We start from the raw sequence: 17,746 nt of genomic DNA, 5'->3' as shown, positions 1-17,746 counted from the left end.
CTAAACAATGAAACTATTCCTTCCTGAGACACACACACATGTGCACATACCTTCCTTGCATAATTAATTCCAAAGGAGAAAAATCAATGTTCATACACAGAAAATATCTAACTATATTAAATATTAAGCATCTAGTTCTACCCATGCAGAAAGTATAACTACCTCTAGATGACTGCAGATCTACTGAAAAGGGTACTGTGCAAAGATTAATAGCTTTCCTTCCATTTGTCATTCCTTCCCAGTGAATAAGATGAAGAAGTCCATCAGAAGTAGCAACCAGGAGATCTTCCAGCACAGACTGCAAACTGTAGAGAAGTAAGCAATTTATTATTAGTTACCTTTTAAGAGAACATATTGGGAAAGCAATGAGTATGAATATAATTGTTCTAGACTAAGTATGTTCATTCAGAGAAGATAATGATACCACTTATAAAACTGTCATTTATTTATAATTTAGCTATATAGTAGCTTTACCTGTATATAAGTCAATCTAGAATCAGAAATTCTGGAAGAAATGGAAAACTATGGGGAGCCATAGTCACAAACTTGATTAATTAAGTTAAAAAATAGAAATGCTGAAACAAATTAGAAGATGGAAGGATGAGTGATAGCTGACAAAAAAAGAGGCAGAGAAACCATAAAAGGAACAACTAGTGAAAGGATGACAATCTGGAGCCGTAGAGTCACATCATCTAGCCCCATCCAACGGAACTTTCACCAGTGCTAAAAATACATAGTAGCCAGAAGCCATACATGGTAATTAACTGTACCCTTGAAATATGACAGAAGGACTGAATTTTAAATTTTCTTTACTTTTAACTAATTTAAATTTAAGTAACTTTACTTGATTAGTGGCTACTGTACTGAAGAGTAAAGTCCTAGACCACTGTACTTCTAGGGTATCATGAGTCTCACATTGTTCATTCACTGAACATTTATTAAGCCCATGCTCTGTGGCAGGTGTTCTACTCTCTGTTGGACATTCCAAGGTGAATAAAATAAGTTTCTCCCTTCAGAAAACCTCTCAGTTGATTTAAGTATTGAAAAGTATTTACACAGTATGATCTCAGCACTTACAGATATTTGAAAAGGTATTTAACATTTGCTTAACTAACGGCAAATAAATGCCTACTTGATTTACTCTTTTATGCCCAGTCCCGAGGGTAGCGCTAGTTATATTTGACAGTAAATGACTGGGGGAGGAAGGAAAAAGGGGAGAATGAGAAATCCATAAATAAGACTGCAAAAGTACTGGCAGAGAGAAAGAAAAAGAGGACAGGGGAAAAAACAGTGAAAACTGGCATCATAAAAGCCAAGGGGATAGATGGACTTAAGAAACAGTACTCAAGAATTTTGATCAAGAGGGAGGCGTAGGTAAACACGCCTCGCCGCCTCACACAACTATAGCAAAAATTACAACTAGGCTACAAAAAAATCACCCAGAACTGTCAAAAATCAAGCTGTATGGAAGTCCAACAACCAAGGATTTAAAGAAGCCACATTCATTCAGAGGCGTAAGAGGGGCAGAGGCATGCGGAGAAGTGGAGAGGCCCAGAGATGTGGAATGGGCGGTCCCACATCCATGTGTGGTGGATAAAAATTGGGTGGGATACCTCGGGAGTGAGGGATTTCAGAACCAGAGCATACAACCCACTCCAGGGTTCCAGCACCGGAAAGATAAGTCCCCATAACTTCTGGCTGCAAAAACCAGTGGGGGTTGGAACAGGGCAAGAAACGTTGGGACTCTCAGGAGACTCCTCTTAAAAGGCCTGCAACAGACTTAGGATGTACGCAGACTTGCTCCCTCTGGAATTCAGCACCAGGGCAACAGCTAGAAGAGCACCAGTGGCATACAGGGAGAAATTGAAGTGATTGGCAAGAGGGCGAATACCAAGAGAGCGTCCTCCTGGACAAAACTCCAGAGGCCAGGCAGAGGTATTGTTCCCTCTCTGAGACCTCCCCCTCACAGAGCCACACAGTGGTGACACGGGTTGCACCACCCTGGCAATTACGTAAGGCTCTGCCCCATACAGCTTACAGGTGCTCTTTTCTACAATAAGCCATGCTACTAAGACAGGGAGTCAAAGCAGCTCTACCTAATACACAGAAACAAACACAGGGAAGATGCCCAAATGAAGAGACAAAGAAATATGGCCCAAATGAAAGAACAGATCAAAACTCCAGAAAAAGAACTAAATGATACGGAGATACGCAACCTATCAAAGGCAGAGTTAAAAACACTGCTTATTAGGATGCTCAAGGAACTCATTGGGTTCAACAGCATAAAAAAGACCCAGGCAGAAATGAAGGCTGCAGTAAGTGTGAAATAAAGAAAAATCTTCAGGGAACCAACAGTGGAGAGGGTGAAGCTGAGAATCAAATCAATGATTTGGAACATAAGGAAGAAAAAATTCAATCAGAAAAGCAAGAAAAAAAAATTAAAAAAAAAAAAACAAACAAACTCAAAAAGCAAGGATAGGCTAAGGAGCCTCTAGGACATCTTCAAATGTACCAACATCTGAATCATAAGGGTGCCAGAAGGAGGAAAGGAAGAACAAGAAATTGAAAACTTATTTGAACAAATAATGAAAGAAACCTTCCCTAATTTGGTGAAAAAAATAGACATACAAGTCCAGGAAGCACAGAATCCCAAACAAATTGGACCCAAAGAGGACCACCCCAAGACACATCATAATTAAAATGCCAAAGGTTAAAGATAAAGAGAGAATCCTAAAAGTAGCAAGAGAAAAGCAGACAGCTACCTACAAAGGAGTGCCCATAAGACTGTAAGCTGATTTCTCAAAAGAAACTCTGCAGGCTAGAAGAGACTGGCAAAAAGTATTCAAAGTGATGAAAAACATGGACCTATAACCTAGAGTACTCTATCCAGCAAAGCTATCATTTAATATTAAAAGGCAGATAAAGTGCTTCCCAGACAAGTAAAACTAAAGGAGTTCTTCGTCACTATGCCCTTGTTATATGAAATGTTAAAGGGAATTATATAGGAAAAAGAAGAAGATCAAAACTATGAACACTAAAGTAGCAATAAACCACAACTATCAACAACTGAATCTACAAAACAAATTAAGCAAATGAGCAGAACAGAAACAGAAACACAGATATGGAGATCATCTGCAGGGTTACCAGTTGGGAGGGGGAAGAGGGAAAATGGGGAAAAAGGTGCAGGGGTTAGGTAGTACAAATTGGCAGGTACAAAATAGATGGTGGAATGTTAAGAACAGTATAGGAAATGGAGAAGCCAAAGAACTTACATGCATGACCCATGGACATGAACTAAGGGGAGGGAGACTTTTGAAAGGAATGTGGGTACCAAGTAGAGGGGGGAAAAGGGGAAAAACTGGGACAACTGTGATAGCATAATCAATACAACATATTAAAAAAATAGTAACCAAGAGTATCAAAATGTTATAAAGAATTCAAATATAGAAAAAATGATAAAATGTTACATCTATAATATATATTCTAATATACACTATTAAATTTCTTTTCATACTGAAAAAGAGTGTCATTAATAATTAAATCCATAATAGTAAAATGTTTTTTAATGTCTTAATTCTTTAATTAAACCTTGACTTCTTTGGAAAGTTGAGTTTAATGACTCATTCCCCAAAGATCTGAGACAATAATTTACTTCCAAACTATAAAAATACTGAAAAATAGAATAACATGTCCTCTGACCCAGATCTGTATCTTGAACATCAAAGCATTTGTAATCAATTAAGATTCCCAGTTTTAAAGTTCACCTTTTAAAGTATTATATATTCTTTCATCTCAAATTTGTATTTTTGTGATATAATTTATATATGGCATGTGGTGGGCGGAATACAAAAACTTAATGTTTTAGATCTGCTACTATATGTCAAGAGAGAAAAGTGAATAGAGCAGTCATTATTTTACAGGTGATTTTCATTAAGCAGGTGTCAGCCTAGGTTTTTTTCAAACAATATTTTCTCTCTCTCTCCAGATCCTATCTTCCTAGAATTATGGCATATGACAAGGTTACCCTGCAGTATTTTAACTCCCTACTAGGAGAAACTCTTCTAACAAAGTTAACAGAATTAGAATCTCTACAACATTATCACCCACAATGCTGTGACAAAATATGAACGCACATGTGAGTAAACAAGAAAATGTGACCCAGAGTCAAGAGAAAAATTGAGCAACATAAACAGATACCTAGACAATCCTGAATTAAAATACCTGTGATAGTAATTATAAAAAAATCCATAGGAAAAGATAGATACAACATCCTCACGTAACTGAAACTAAACAAACTCATTAAAACAAAGGTTGTGCCTTGGCAGGTAGCTAGCTCAGTTGATTAGAACATCATCCCGATACACCAAGGTTGTGGGTTCGATCCCTAGTCAGGGCTGCATACAAGAAACAACCACTGAATGCATAAGTGGAACAACAAATTGATATTTCTCTCTCAAATCAATAAAAAGAAAAAACAAAAAACAAAGGCCGATGTCAGTTGTTAACATACCAAATATTTCCATAAAAGTTAGTAAATAGGCCTTGTTCCCAGCCACTGAAGTGCCTGCCCACCACTGATTCCCTCCCTCACAAAGATCTAACCACTACAGGATTAGTTCTTGGCATCAGGGGATATCAGGACCCTGTACCAATAATAAATATCCCACATGCTTTAATACTGTACTGGCTTTTAAATATTTTGAGAATTACCCCAAGGTATAAGTACATGGAAAAATCACATAAAAATACTCTGAACATCTCAGGAGCCTCTCCAGTCATTGACCTCATGGGCTTTACAACGGCTATCTGGTATTCCAGAGGGTTGTTTTTTTTAAAAAATATATGCATATATATAATTCATAATTATCAATTCTCAAATACGCAAATATATTTAATACTTAACTAATATTACATACTATATACTAAATTGGACTTTCCTAAGTGCCTCAGATGGAGCAAGATATGGAATAAAATATGGTATTTATTAGTATTTATTATGTTGTTAGTACTTTACCTTTCTAACAGCAAAGTTCAGATGCTTAACATTAATCCTAGTCTCTTTTTCAATCAAAAATTATGAGACTCTTGCCAGCTTATGCCTATAAGCAACAGTATAAGCATTTTCCCTAACTACATGACTTCATAGTGACAGGGAAAATAGTAGCTTATAAAGCCCAAGTTTCACATGTTCTCACTCAGTTCAAAACTATATAGAAAATCTCTAATATCCAGTTAAGTATGTGTTACAGGTACTTTATCAGTAAAATGCAATTATTTTACTGAAGTTTTGAGAGAAACCTTAGAGACTTCCAATCACCCAAATTTGTAGGTTAAAAAGTAGCACTTGACAAGTTAAACTTGTACAAGATGGCAGGGATTCCTTGTTTAAAGGCTCTTTTTATCCCATTTCCATGAACCACATAGTTCTTACCACCAGGTGGAGGTAGAACACCATGCTCGCACAGTTCCACCTAGTTTGGTAGGCACAGACATTCAACATTCCTTATGCAACAAGTTACATTATTGAAAAGAATCTATAAACTTAAATAAAATCTGAAGTAAAGAATGTCTTTTGACCAAGGTGATAAATACTTTATTTAATATTTTGTAAACCTGATCTCATTTAAACAAGCAAAAACAAAAAGCATTCTTTTTTTTTGAGGAGAATTCTCATATATTAAAAGGTAGATTAAGCCAGGCAAGACAACAGCCATCCACTTGCATACAATTTCATTTAATATGTTCCAGTATCTGTACTACAGTCCAACGAAATAGTTAAAAGAAGCCTTTTATTACAACTGTGAATCGGAAGAAATAAAAACATAGGTATTACATTCTTATAGTTCAATATATTCATATACGATGTCCACGTAGTTCAATATTTAGTTAAGTATTCATAGTAAAAAGCCTTTTTCCCAAAACTGTCCCCCAGCCACTCAATTCTCATGCCCAGCTTCTTATGTATTCTTCCAGAACAAGACATAGTCTAACTCTACCAGCTCCTAAAAGCAAGTATTAGCATTATTGTATAGAGGACACCTGCTTTTTTTGCCCAACAACATATTTGGGAAGTTTTCTCCAGCAAAGAATACCCTAATTGTTTTTATAGATGCATACTATTCCCACTGTATAGATAAGAAAATTTATTTAACCAGCTCCCTACTGAGATATATTTAGGTGGTTTTCAACCTTTTACTACTGTAAGCAATATATAATAAAAAAACCCTGTAAGTATGTCATTTCCAACATGTATTATTATATTTGCAAGATTAAATCCCGGAAATAGAAACGCCGGGCAAAGGCCACAAACATTTGTAACTTGGGTAGATACTGCTTAACTGACTTCCATAGATATGGTATCATTTTATATTACCACCACCAATGTATAAAGTTCTCATTTCCCTACTCCCTGCCCAAGATAGTATGTTACCTAACTGTTCGTAACTATCAGACACTTATTTAATGTCCTGTTTGCAATCTGTAAAGTGATATATTAACTGGAATATTAAAATAACAAATGGCTTATGGCTTACTATTCTTTGTCCATTTGTTCTATTGTGTCTTCTTGTTATAGAGAATGTGTATTATGGAAATTGGCTTTTTGTGATACTATAAGTATATGTGCGTTTTTTTTTAGTTTGTGTTTTCTTTCGGTCTTACTAATGTTGCGTGTGTTGTTTTTTTTGTTTTCCACCCAGGCAGATTTTTTTAAATTATATAATTGGATTTATCAATGTTTTCTTTCATAAGTTTACCTGCAGATATTTTGACAGGGAGGTCTTAATGACGCCTAATAAAATACATTTTGAGTTAGAATACTACTTTTACCATTTCTCTCATCATTTTCTTATAGCAAGTCTGAACAACAGAGGTAAGAACTGCTAGCTGTTTTGATGCATAGAATGTTGGAATATTACCATTAAAATTTCATTATTGTACATGACTACGCCCAATAACAGCTAAAGGTTCTTGGGGGCCCAACTTTAATCCTCAATTTAGTTAAAAAGAACTGTTTAAAAAAAAAACCAAAAATACTGTAATAAGAACTTTGTTAAAAAATACAATTTTGACAAGACCCACACAGCAGAGAACTAAAATGTCAAATGGGAAGCAATTAAGGAAATAAAGCTAAATTAAAGGTAAAGTCATTTGTTTTTGTTTTTTTTCCTACCAATGGATGTAAAATAATTTTTGGTATTTTGGTACTCTGGCCTTCTTATCACAAAACCTTTATTCACACTTGGATCAGAAAACTCATCTTTCTTCCAAATGTACGTATACTTCCCCAAACTTATGAAGGCTATAGAAAAAAAGGCACTTTCCCTTTTTCTCAACTTGTGTGATTTCCATTAGTATCTTTTTTAAGTAACATGTACTACGTCATATCATTCAAACAATTCTAGATCTTACCAAAAATATAAATTTCTAAAATAACATATGGATGGTATACCTAATTTATGGGCTTTATTACAATAATTTAAATATAATAATGTACCATCTGTAAATTTTCACATTTTTCATAAGGGTTAATCAAGCATTTCTAGGGCTAAAAATGTTATCCTCAATGAAAAGAAATGAAATCAACTTTCTTACTGGTCATGTTTAATCAACTACATTGCCTACTGTTCTTACAAAATACTGTATTTAACCAAAGTACTGTACCTCATAATGGGTGCTTGCAAATCCAGTATTTTTCTCATCTCTAAATTTAATGCTGGAGCACACTGTTCTTCCTTAAAATGGGGTGTCCCCTTCATTTGTGGACTTCCTCTAAAAAAAATGGCAAATATACAGGATTAAAGAGAAAGAAATTGAATTATCATTTACTCTGTGACTAATATATACCCAATTAAATAAAGTAAACTTAATCAAATTTATAAATCAGGTGTTCATCCTTTAGGTTCTCAAATGAAAAGCAGACCGAAATTTCATTATAGCATACATTAGCTCTTTATCAAGTAGAGATGAATGCATTTGACAAATGTAACTTGTGTTGAAGTAGGAGTGAAGGGAGGAGAGCAAAGAATTTAAGGAAAAAACATAAATTAAAAGTGAACTCTCGAGAGAACCAACATGATAGCTCTTTCTGAGTTGGGGAACTATAGAAGATACATACCACTCTATATAGTACATGTCCAAAGTGATCTAAATTCTCACCTTATCTTACCTTACTTACTCCATACCTCATCCTTCATTTCTGTCATTTGGGTATGTATCAGAATTGGTCAGATTCAGGGATGCAATTTGATGTTTCCCATAAAACATGACAACAAAAAGCAAAATGGCTAAATCTGAAAACTCCATGACATTAAATGGCTGCAACTAGAGTGGCTGGGTCAATGTCAACATATCTAAGCTGTCCCATGCAACCACTCCAAAGGACTATAAAGCTGTCCTGGAATCTTTATCTCCACATGGCACAGGACCATCTTTCTCAATGCCCATGCTGGAGTTTAATAGCTATCTCTCTCTTTTCTTACGATGAGCTATCACTTACTCTTGGCAACAATTAGCCTGCCTAAGTCATCTGTCCCTCTCCAGGCACCTATAATCCTGGAAATCAATTTGTCACTACTATTAAAATTATATGCAATGATTCTAAAAGGAGCAACAGATTTCAAAGTACTTTGCTTTGTGAAAATTATTTTGATGCTCAGAAAGCTTTTTACTTACTTTTTAGTTTTAGATTATTTTTCATATAGAAGTTTGGTGGCAATCTAGTGACTGATGTATGTAGTTTAGCTCTGGGAAATTTATGTTTTATTTCCTTTGTTAGTATATTCTAGTGATGTTCTCTAATTCTATTTTCTTTCTGGAACTCCTACTAGGTTAGATACTGAAACTTACATTAACTTCTACTTTTCCCTTTTCTCTTGTACTTTGTCTTTTGTTCTATATCCTGGAGAGTTCCTGAACTGTTTTTTCCAATTCTTTTATTTCTGCTTATCATACTTTTAATTCCAAGAACTTTCTCACCTCCCTCTCCTTTTTTCTTATAGCATCCGTGCTTTTTTTGATGTCATTTTAACTAGACAATATCTGTCTGAGGTTGTTAATTACCATTTCCTCAAAGTGTTTTTGTTTCCTACCTTGTCAATTTTCTGAGTTTCCTTTTTTTCCTCCTATGTCTTTCTTTTACATTGGAAACGTTCCTAAAATGGCTAACAATTCTTGGCCGTTAATGTTTAGTTCACGTTTAACAAGTTAAAGAGAACAAGCTAATTGAAAACTGTGTGTTCAAGCTGGGCTTGTCCACTGGGGGGACTTCAGGGTAATGACCAACTGAAATTTTTGCTGAAGTACTCAAATATCAGCAGGGCCTTTCTGGTCATTTTCTGAAGTAGTTGAACCTCCCTGGAAAGGATCCCTCAACCCTGCCAGGGAGATCTAAGCATAGAATCCAAAAGTCTGAAGCTAAGTATAGGAAACAGGCTTGACATCCTACTGTTCAGCAGTACAACTTTCACTTGATCCCCACCTGTAGTTTACCATCTCATCCTTGCCCCACCCTATGTCTGGAATTCCACTGCTTTAATAAGACAATACATTTTCTGTATCCTGTAATGCAGGACCATGAAATCTTTATTCCTTATTCAGATTTTTAAAATAATCTCTTGGTTTATGGCCTCTGACTTGCTCCTATATTCTGTAGTACTAGTGCATCTATTCCTGAGTCTTCCTAGGGTTTTATAGACCAAACAAGTTGCTTTTCATCAGTACAATGTAGGAAACCTTAGGCTGTAGGGTTTGATATTTTTCCTAGGTCATTCATTCCTTCTCATCCAATTTTTAGCTCAAGGATGAGAGATACCTCTAGCTTTCATTAAAAATGGAAAATAGTATATTTTCAACTTTTTCTTCTGCTGGTTATTTTCAAGATAAACAATGAAAACCCTCTGTTTTTTCATAAAATCACTCTCATTTACTAAAGCAAAGGTATTATAAGAATTTCAAAGCAAATTTAGGTAAATCCTGACTTTTCAATGACATGTATTATAAAATTAGAGATAAATTTCACAGGTAAGCTTCCAACCCTTTTTCCAAACATACTAAAATGCAGAGAACTGTTAAAAATTACATTAATTTAAAAATCTCACTTCCTAATTAAAAAATATTAATTATAGTTCAACAATTTGAAAGTGTAGCATCAGATTTTTGGAAGGAAATCATGAAGGTTGAGGTTGCAAGTATAAATGAAACCCAGAGTATAAAGAGCCAAACAAAACTCTTAAACTGGCTTAATTACATTTCTTCTAAGTTCTTATGATATTGGACTCAATATTACTACCTCAAATAAACATACAAGTTTAGAGATGTGGCTAAGAGAATGGCATTTGAAATTAGAAATATCTGGGTTCCAATCCAGGTTCTATGTTTATTGGCAATGACTTTGGAAAACCTGCTGAGTTACTTGCTATGCTTTATTAATCTATAAAATGAGAAAAATGAGTTAGCAGGCTCTTAATAAGCTGCAGTTGCCATTGTTTTCTAGGTTGCCTTTTGAATGATTATATATAATCTCCACTGGATGTTTAAGACAACTTGTTCAGAGAAGAAAGTAGTTCAAGAAGATATCGGTTTCAAGGTACTAGAGATAGGTGGAAGGTAGATTCTAAATGCCAGGCCAGAGTTCTTGGACTTCATTTTGTTGGGACTGGACAGCAACAAAAGTTCATAAGGAATTAATACCCTGAATTACTCCTAAAACTCAATAACAAAAAAACCTCCTAAACTCAATAACAAAAAAACAACTCCTAAACTCAGTAACAAAAAACCAAAGCAACCCAATTCAAAAATGGCAAAGGACTCAAATAGACATTTCTGCAAAGCTGTACAAATGACCAGGTAAGCACATGAAAAGACACCCAACATCACTAATCACTAGGAAAGTACAAATCAAAACCAAATGAGAGATATCACATCACACTCACTAAGAGGTGGACTATATAAACAAATAAACAAACAAATAAACAAACAAATACCCAGAAAGTGACAGTTGTTGACAAGAATCTGGAGAATGTAGAGGTCTTGTCTACTGTTGCTGGGAATGTGAAATGGTACAGCTGCTAAGAAAAACAGGGTGCTATTTCCTCAAAAACTTAAAAATAGAAATTACTATATGATACAGCAACTCCACCTTGGGTATAAACCCAAAGGAAATGAAATCGGGGTCTCAAAGAGACATCTGAATACCTATGTTCATAGCAGCATTGTTCACAATAGATAAACTGTGGAAGCAACCCAAGTGCCCATCAACAGATGAATGGATATGCAAAATGTGGTATATACATACAATGGAATATTCAGCCTTTGAAAGGAAGGAAATTCTGATATATGCTACAAAATGGGTGAACCTTGAGGACATTATGCTAAGTGACACAAGCCAGTCATAAAAAAACAAACACTGTATTACTCTACTTACATGAAGTATAACTGTACACCTTAAAAACTGTTGCAATGAGCCCTGGCTGGTGTGGCTCAGTGGACTGAGTGCTGGCTTGTAAACGAAAGGGCCGTTGCTTTGATTCCCAGTTACGGCACATGCCTGGATTGCAGGCCAGGTCCTCAGTAAGGGGTATGCGAGAGGCAGCCATAACATTGATGTTTTTTTCCCTCCCTTTCTACCTCTCTTCTGCTCTCTCTAAATAAATGAAATCTTAAAAAACAATTGTTGCAGTGATGAATGTTGTGTTATCTTACCACAATAAAAAATAAAAATAAAAAGTTTGCTGATGGGATCTTTCTGAAATATTATTCCAGAAAATACTGATGTGTAATGTTAGTGTTTTTGTATCTTTTTAGTCCAGGTGTTTGCATGACTTAGAATAAGACTAACCTAGATTTAAAAAAAAAATATTCATTTTTAGAGAGCAGAGAAGGGAGGGAGAAAGAGAGGGAGAGTAACATCATTGTGAGAGAGAAACACTGATTGGTTGCCTCTTGTACATGCCCCAGCCGGGGACCAGGCCAGCAGCCCAGGCATGTGCCTTGACAGGGAATCAAACCAGCAACCTTTTGCTCTGTGGGACAAAGCTCAACCAACTGAGCCACGTTAGTCAGAGCCTAAGCCAGACTTTTAAAAAAAGTTTCTGAGGCAAGAATCACATAGTATCTGTTTCGAAAAGTGAATCTGGTATCAAATCAAAGGATGGATTTCAGTATGTAGGAGAAAGACACTAAAGGGAGAGAATAAGTTAGTAAATAAGCTTTTCTATAGCAAGGGGAGGACATGAAGGTCCTTAAGAAAACAGAGATAGGCAAATTCTAGAGACACTAAAGAGTTGCTATCAATACAACTTGATTACTCAACAAATATGAAAACTGAAAAACTAAATACTCCAAGATTTTCAACCCCACACAATTGTATAAAAGATCATGGTAACTATAATAAATTTTAGAAAAGCAACAGCATGTTTGGGTTGGTAGAGAAGAAATGAGTTAGGTTTAGCCACGATGAATGTGACACTGCCTACAGAGACATCTAAATGAGTATTTCCTGCAAGGTGGGTCTGAAGCTCAAGAAAGTTGTACTATATTAAGGAAACAGTATATGTGGACCTCATATACTGAATAATTAAAATGTAGAGAAGAAGAAAACACAACAAAACCCTAGGGAACACTAACGCATAATTTAGGTATTATATAGTAAGTTAAGGTTTTGATTTAAACCCAATGAATGACATCTTCATGAAGCAGATGGCATTAACTCCATATTTTCAGTAAGTAAAATAAAATTCAAAAGACAGCAACATGATTAATCCTGAAAGCTAAGGAAAGCCACTGAAAAATTTTAGGTAGGGAAATGGCATATACTGATAAATTTTATATTAGAAAATTTATTCAGGGGAAAACTTTAAAGATGGTTTAAGAAGTTATAAAAATCCAAGAGAAAAATGACAAAACCCAAACTAAAGTAGTATTGCTAGAAAAAAGAAACGACATGAGGAATACATAAGACAGAATACACAAATATACAAAAGGTAGAACAGAGTAGACTCGTTACAGACTTGCTATACTTGCTATTAGAATTACTAAGCAGGTAGAGCAAATACTCTCAAGTAAATAGTGGTATCATTTCCAGAAAAAGGAAATTGGCCATACATAAGCTTTTCCAGAATTAAGTTACTCAAAAATAAGAAAATTTTCATTTTTACTTAACAAAATAACTTCTCCCTTCTGACTTCAACTGTAAATTGATAGGACCTAAAACTTACTAAATTTATATTTTCTTAACTTTCTTACTTCCTAAATCTTACCAATCCAGAATCTTCTTCCCCTGGGTCTATGTTTTATTTCCTTACCTGTTAGGAATTTTTTTAAATGCCATCTTCTCAGAAAATACCCAGACCACCCGCTCTATTTTAAGTTGTGTTTCCACTCTCTATTCCCTTTCCCTGCTTAATTTTTCTCAATAGAATCTATCTCCTATTTTGCAGTGTATATATTTTACTTATTTATCATTGTCTACTAGAACAATACAGCTCTCTGTGTAGAATTTTTTGCCCCTCTCCACCTTTCCACTGCTGCACCCCCAGTATCTACAACAGTACTGGAGCCTGAAAAAATTCAATACTTAAATACACAGATGGATGAAAGTCATTTTTCAGGAGAGTTTTCTGAAAGAGGTAGTACCGTTATCACCAGGCCTTTATATATGTTTTTTAAAAAAGCTTTTTGTTTATATTATCACACATGCAGACAGCCTTCGGTCTGATGAGAACAATGTGTAGGGAGGGCTCTCTGAATTGGACAAATCTTTTAACACTTCCATCATTCTTTGGATTTAGGTGCCAGTCTCAGAATGGTGGACAATAGGGGAGTAGTGTCATTGCCCAGAATTTATACAATAACATCACTACAATCTTATTAGTAAGCGCTCATACAATTTTGATATAAGCTATGGCAATTATGATATGATTATGATATAAGCTAATGGATACATAAAATATGCAAAGTTCAATAGGTAAAGGTTACGCACGCACACTTGCAGAACAATGCATATTGAAATTAAAAGTACATGTGTGATATTTTGAGAAGATCACAGAAATAAAGAAAATAGTTTATTCTCCAGAAAAGTAACACTCAAAACTTACTGGCGAAAAAAAGTGGAGGAAAACCTGCACATCTCTAACTAATTCTGACTTCTTTTCTCCTCTAAACTTGATATAAATTAGCACATGTGTCTGGATTTTTGAAAGAACAGGTTGTGTTGACGTTAGAAACCACAAATCTTGATTAATTATTCTTTTCTTGCTTTCTACTTAGCACTAATTCATTAACAGTCTGTTAAAACTTCACAAACTAATGAAATATATTGGGAGTGGGGGACAGGGAGTTTTGACAGTTATTTTGGAGTCACTTTTTTCTAGTGGAAATAATATCTGTATTTTTAATATTTGGTAATTAAATGTACTAAATTTTAGCACTACTTTTTTTTGAAAGAACTTTGGCATCAATAGGCTGGTCTCTGACACACACACAAAGAGGTTAACAGGAGTGGAAAAATAGAATGACGAAGAAAATCTCTGCTTTCAACAAACTATACATTATGACATTTATTAAAATTATTTTCATTACAGTGAAATAAATCTGATTGCAGCTTCAAGATCTACTAAACTCATATTTAAAGATAAACTCTTGAACACATTCTAAAGCTAAAAACAAATTATTTCTGATATATCCCTGGCAGTTTTCTTCATTATTTTCACTGCAAGTTCCAAGACACAGAAGAAAAGTCAGATGACCTGCAGTGATAAGTTTAACCATTGGCCTGTGTAACCCATATGAAGGGATGGATAGTTTAACACACAATGGATTTATAAAGACAAAAAAGACAAAAGTGAAACATTCATTAATCAAAGAATAAATGATCTCTGAGGCATAAAAAGTCATTTAGTAAGACTGCCATTATTGCTGAAAGCTGACTCCCAGCATCAACAAGAAGGATCCTGGAAACTACACTATGTGGAAACTATGGAAGATCATGGCATCTGACCTGTCTCAGGTGGAGCAAAATGGAAAACAATATACAGTCTGAGGTTAAGATGCTGTCACATAATACAGGGGAGCTGAGATACTCTGGAAAAACTCATGTGATGAACTCAAAGATTTAGTGTATAGAAACAAAAGACAACAGAGTTACTGCAATTGAGAAGATGACTACTAACTACTGGCCTCAATTATGATCCTTCAATTCTTCAGGACTATTATAAACTGCCCCAGATCATTTCTCCTCTTTTTGATTCCCTATTTCTGAAATAAATATCAAAGTGCAGATGGCTAGACAGGCATAAATACATGAGGCAATACAGTGTTAGTGATAAAGAGCACAGACTTCGAAGCTATAACACTTAGTCTGAATCCTGCACCACTCAACTAGCATGATTATGAATGAGTTACTTGGCCTCTCTCTGCTGCAGTTTATATAGTAATTGTACCTAACTACCTTATAGGGTTGCTACAAGGATTAGTTTCAAAAAGTGCTTAGAATAGCATTTTGAACGGCATAAGTGTTTATAACAACACAAATGACAACAATGATACACTGTCAAAACTATTTTTAAAACTCTCTTTAAACCTGTACGTGAACCACTATTAACTCATATAATCCTCCAAACAATTAAAGAAAGTATTTTTATTCTAATTTTAAAATAGGTTCTAGAGAAGAACTAGAAACTTGCTGGACTAAGCAACCCAACAAGAAAGTAGTTCAGCACACAAATTATACAACAAACTGACTCTAAATCCACTAATTTGCTCTGCTCTGCAAAGTGTTTTTTTGTAAGAGATTAAAAAAAAAATTTATGCAGCAGATACTAGAAGTTAAATTCTGGGGAAAACATACACTATTACCCAAATATAAAAGAATGAAAAATCACTTAATACATAACATACATTATTTATGTAGTGTATAAAAATCACTTTATATTTTTATATATATAAAATCACTTAAAAATATTAGAAATAAAGTAAAAATCTGGTAAAGGAAAAACTATATTAATTATAATAGCAGCTGTCCTTATTAATTTTTCCATGTGCTAGGCACTAATCTAAACATTTAATATGCATGATCTCATTTAATCCTAGGATATAATTACTACTGTGATCTCGTTCTATGGATGAAGAAACAGGTTTTAGAGGTATTAAATAACTAACAGAAGTCATACAGCTGAAAAGAGGTGGAGCTGACATTCAATTCCAGGTCTATCTGATGCCAAAGCCTAATCCTTTATCCACTATTCATGCTGCTCATGTATTATTGAGCTCAGGTATTAAAACCCAAAATCTTCAATAGAATATGTGTAAGAATACTCAAGTTAAAAATAAAAATAATGTTCTTGATTAGTTCTCTAGTCTAACATACACAAGTAAGTGAAGTTCCCTGAAGTCACTTTTTAAAAAGTTTTTCTGGAACACCAAAGTGATTTCTAAAATACTATTTCAAAACACTGTGTGTATATGTGTATGTAAATCATGTTAGGGAGTTGAAATAGAGAAAATACTATTTTTCAAGGGATATTATTTCCCTACTCAGCCTACTTATAGTAGTATAAAGTAATCTAGTTAAGTTCAGATTATCCTGATTATTGCTTTTTACTGACAGGAACATGTCTAAACTCAGCAATACAATGGGTTAAGATGCAGTAGTTCAAAATGCACAAATGATATTTTGACACTGATGACAAGTTTTTCAAAATGTTCACAAATTATTTAAAATGAAAAAAATAGAAAGATTAATACTACCCATAATATTGAATTTAAGATTTCTAAATACATCAACTTCCTATCACAATGTCCATACCATTTTAAGATTACAATTTTTCTGCCAAAAGAGTTTTTGTAGGAAAGGGTTTTACTGACAAATAATCAAATTCCATCATTAAAAAATTTCTGTTCTTCACAAAAGATCTCCAAAACTCAGCACTAACACTTGAATTAACACTATATTTATTACAAAAAGAAGTGACAATAGATAGCATCAAGAAAAATCTAGATAATTCCCTAAAATCTATGATAAAGGAAACTGTTTTACAGGACACTTCCCAAAGTTTATTCTCAAGCATATTAACAAGTGTTACTTGAAGAAACACTTTTATAATGCCATTTAAAAAGAAAATAGGGCCTTCTTTTTATTTTAGAATACATGGAATAAATAAAATGTTATTTTATTTTCAAATACATGGATTTTTTTCTCCACAGTAATTACTGGGTTGGCCAAAAAGCATGTTTAGTTTTTTCCATAAATAGACATATTCTTCATTTTCACCAATAACTTTACTGATTTGGATATTTTGATTGTGTTGGCTATCTCCTGCTATTGGCTTCTAGTGGGTAGAGGCCAAGGGTGCTGCTAAACATCTTTCAATTAAAGACAGCCTCACAGCACAGAATTATTTGGCCAAAATGTCAATCAACAGCACCAAGAACCTTCGCAAACCACTTTTGACACGTTTGATCAGTCACAGAACCTTCTCCATACACTGCACAAATCTTTTTCTGCGTTTCAATTGTGTTTTTATCTTTCTTGAAATAATAAAGTATAATGGGCTAAAAATGTTGCATATTTTCTTCCATCTTCAATATTAAAATGGCTGTACAGAAATTCACCAATTTTAATAAGTTGTTTTTAAATGCACACTGATATGCCAGCTGTCACAATACAATCTAATAAAATTGTTTAGAATGAAGTTAAAGACAGCTAAGCACTACTAGAGCCATCATACAGAAAAACTAAAATAATTTTTTG

General features: G+C 34.4%; 1 protein-coding gene across 2 annotated transcripts in view; it reads right to left on the bottom strand.

Moving 5' to 3' along the window:
* RIC1 (RIC1 homolog, RAB6A GEF complex partner 1) overlaps positions 1–17,746 on the bottom strand; it is a 126,566-nt gene that overhangs the window by 46,521 nt on the left and 62,299 nt on the right. For both annotated transcript variants that reach the window (XM_054583099.1, XM_054583100.1), the window contains exons 4-5: positions 7,663–7,770; positions 163–305 (exon numbers count right to left, since the gene is read on the bottom strand). In XM_054583099.1, coding sequence (XP_054439074.1) covers positions 163–305; positions 7,663–7,770 — 251 coding nt within the window. The remainder of the gene's footprint in view (positions 1–162; positions 306–7,662; positions 7,771–17,746) is intronic.

Source organism: Pteronotus mesoamericanus, unplaced genomic scaffold (genome assembly GCF_021234165.1).
Source record: "Pteronotus mesoamericanus isolate MK-2021 breed Mesoamerican mustached bat unplaced genomic scaffold, CSHL_Meso_final contig_73, whole genome shotgun sequence".
Lineage (NCBI taxonomy): Eukaryota > Metazoa > Chordata > Mammalia > Chiroptera > Mormoopidae > Pteronotus > Pteronotus mesoamericanus.
Note: the sequence above shows the minus strand (reverse complement) of the source record. Positions and strands in the feature narration are given on the sequence as shown.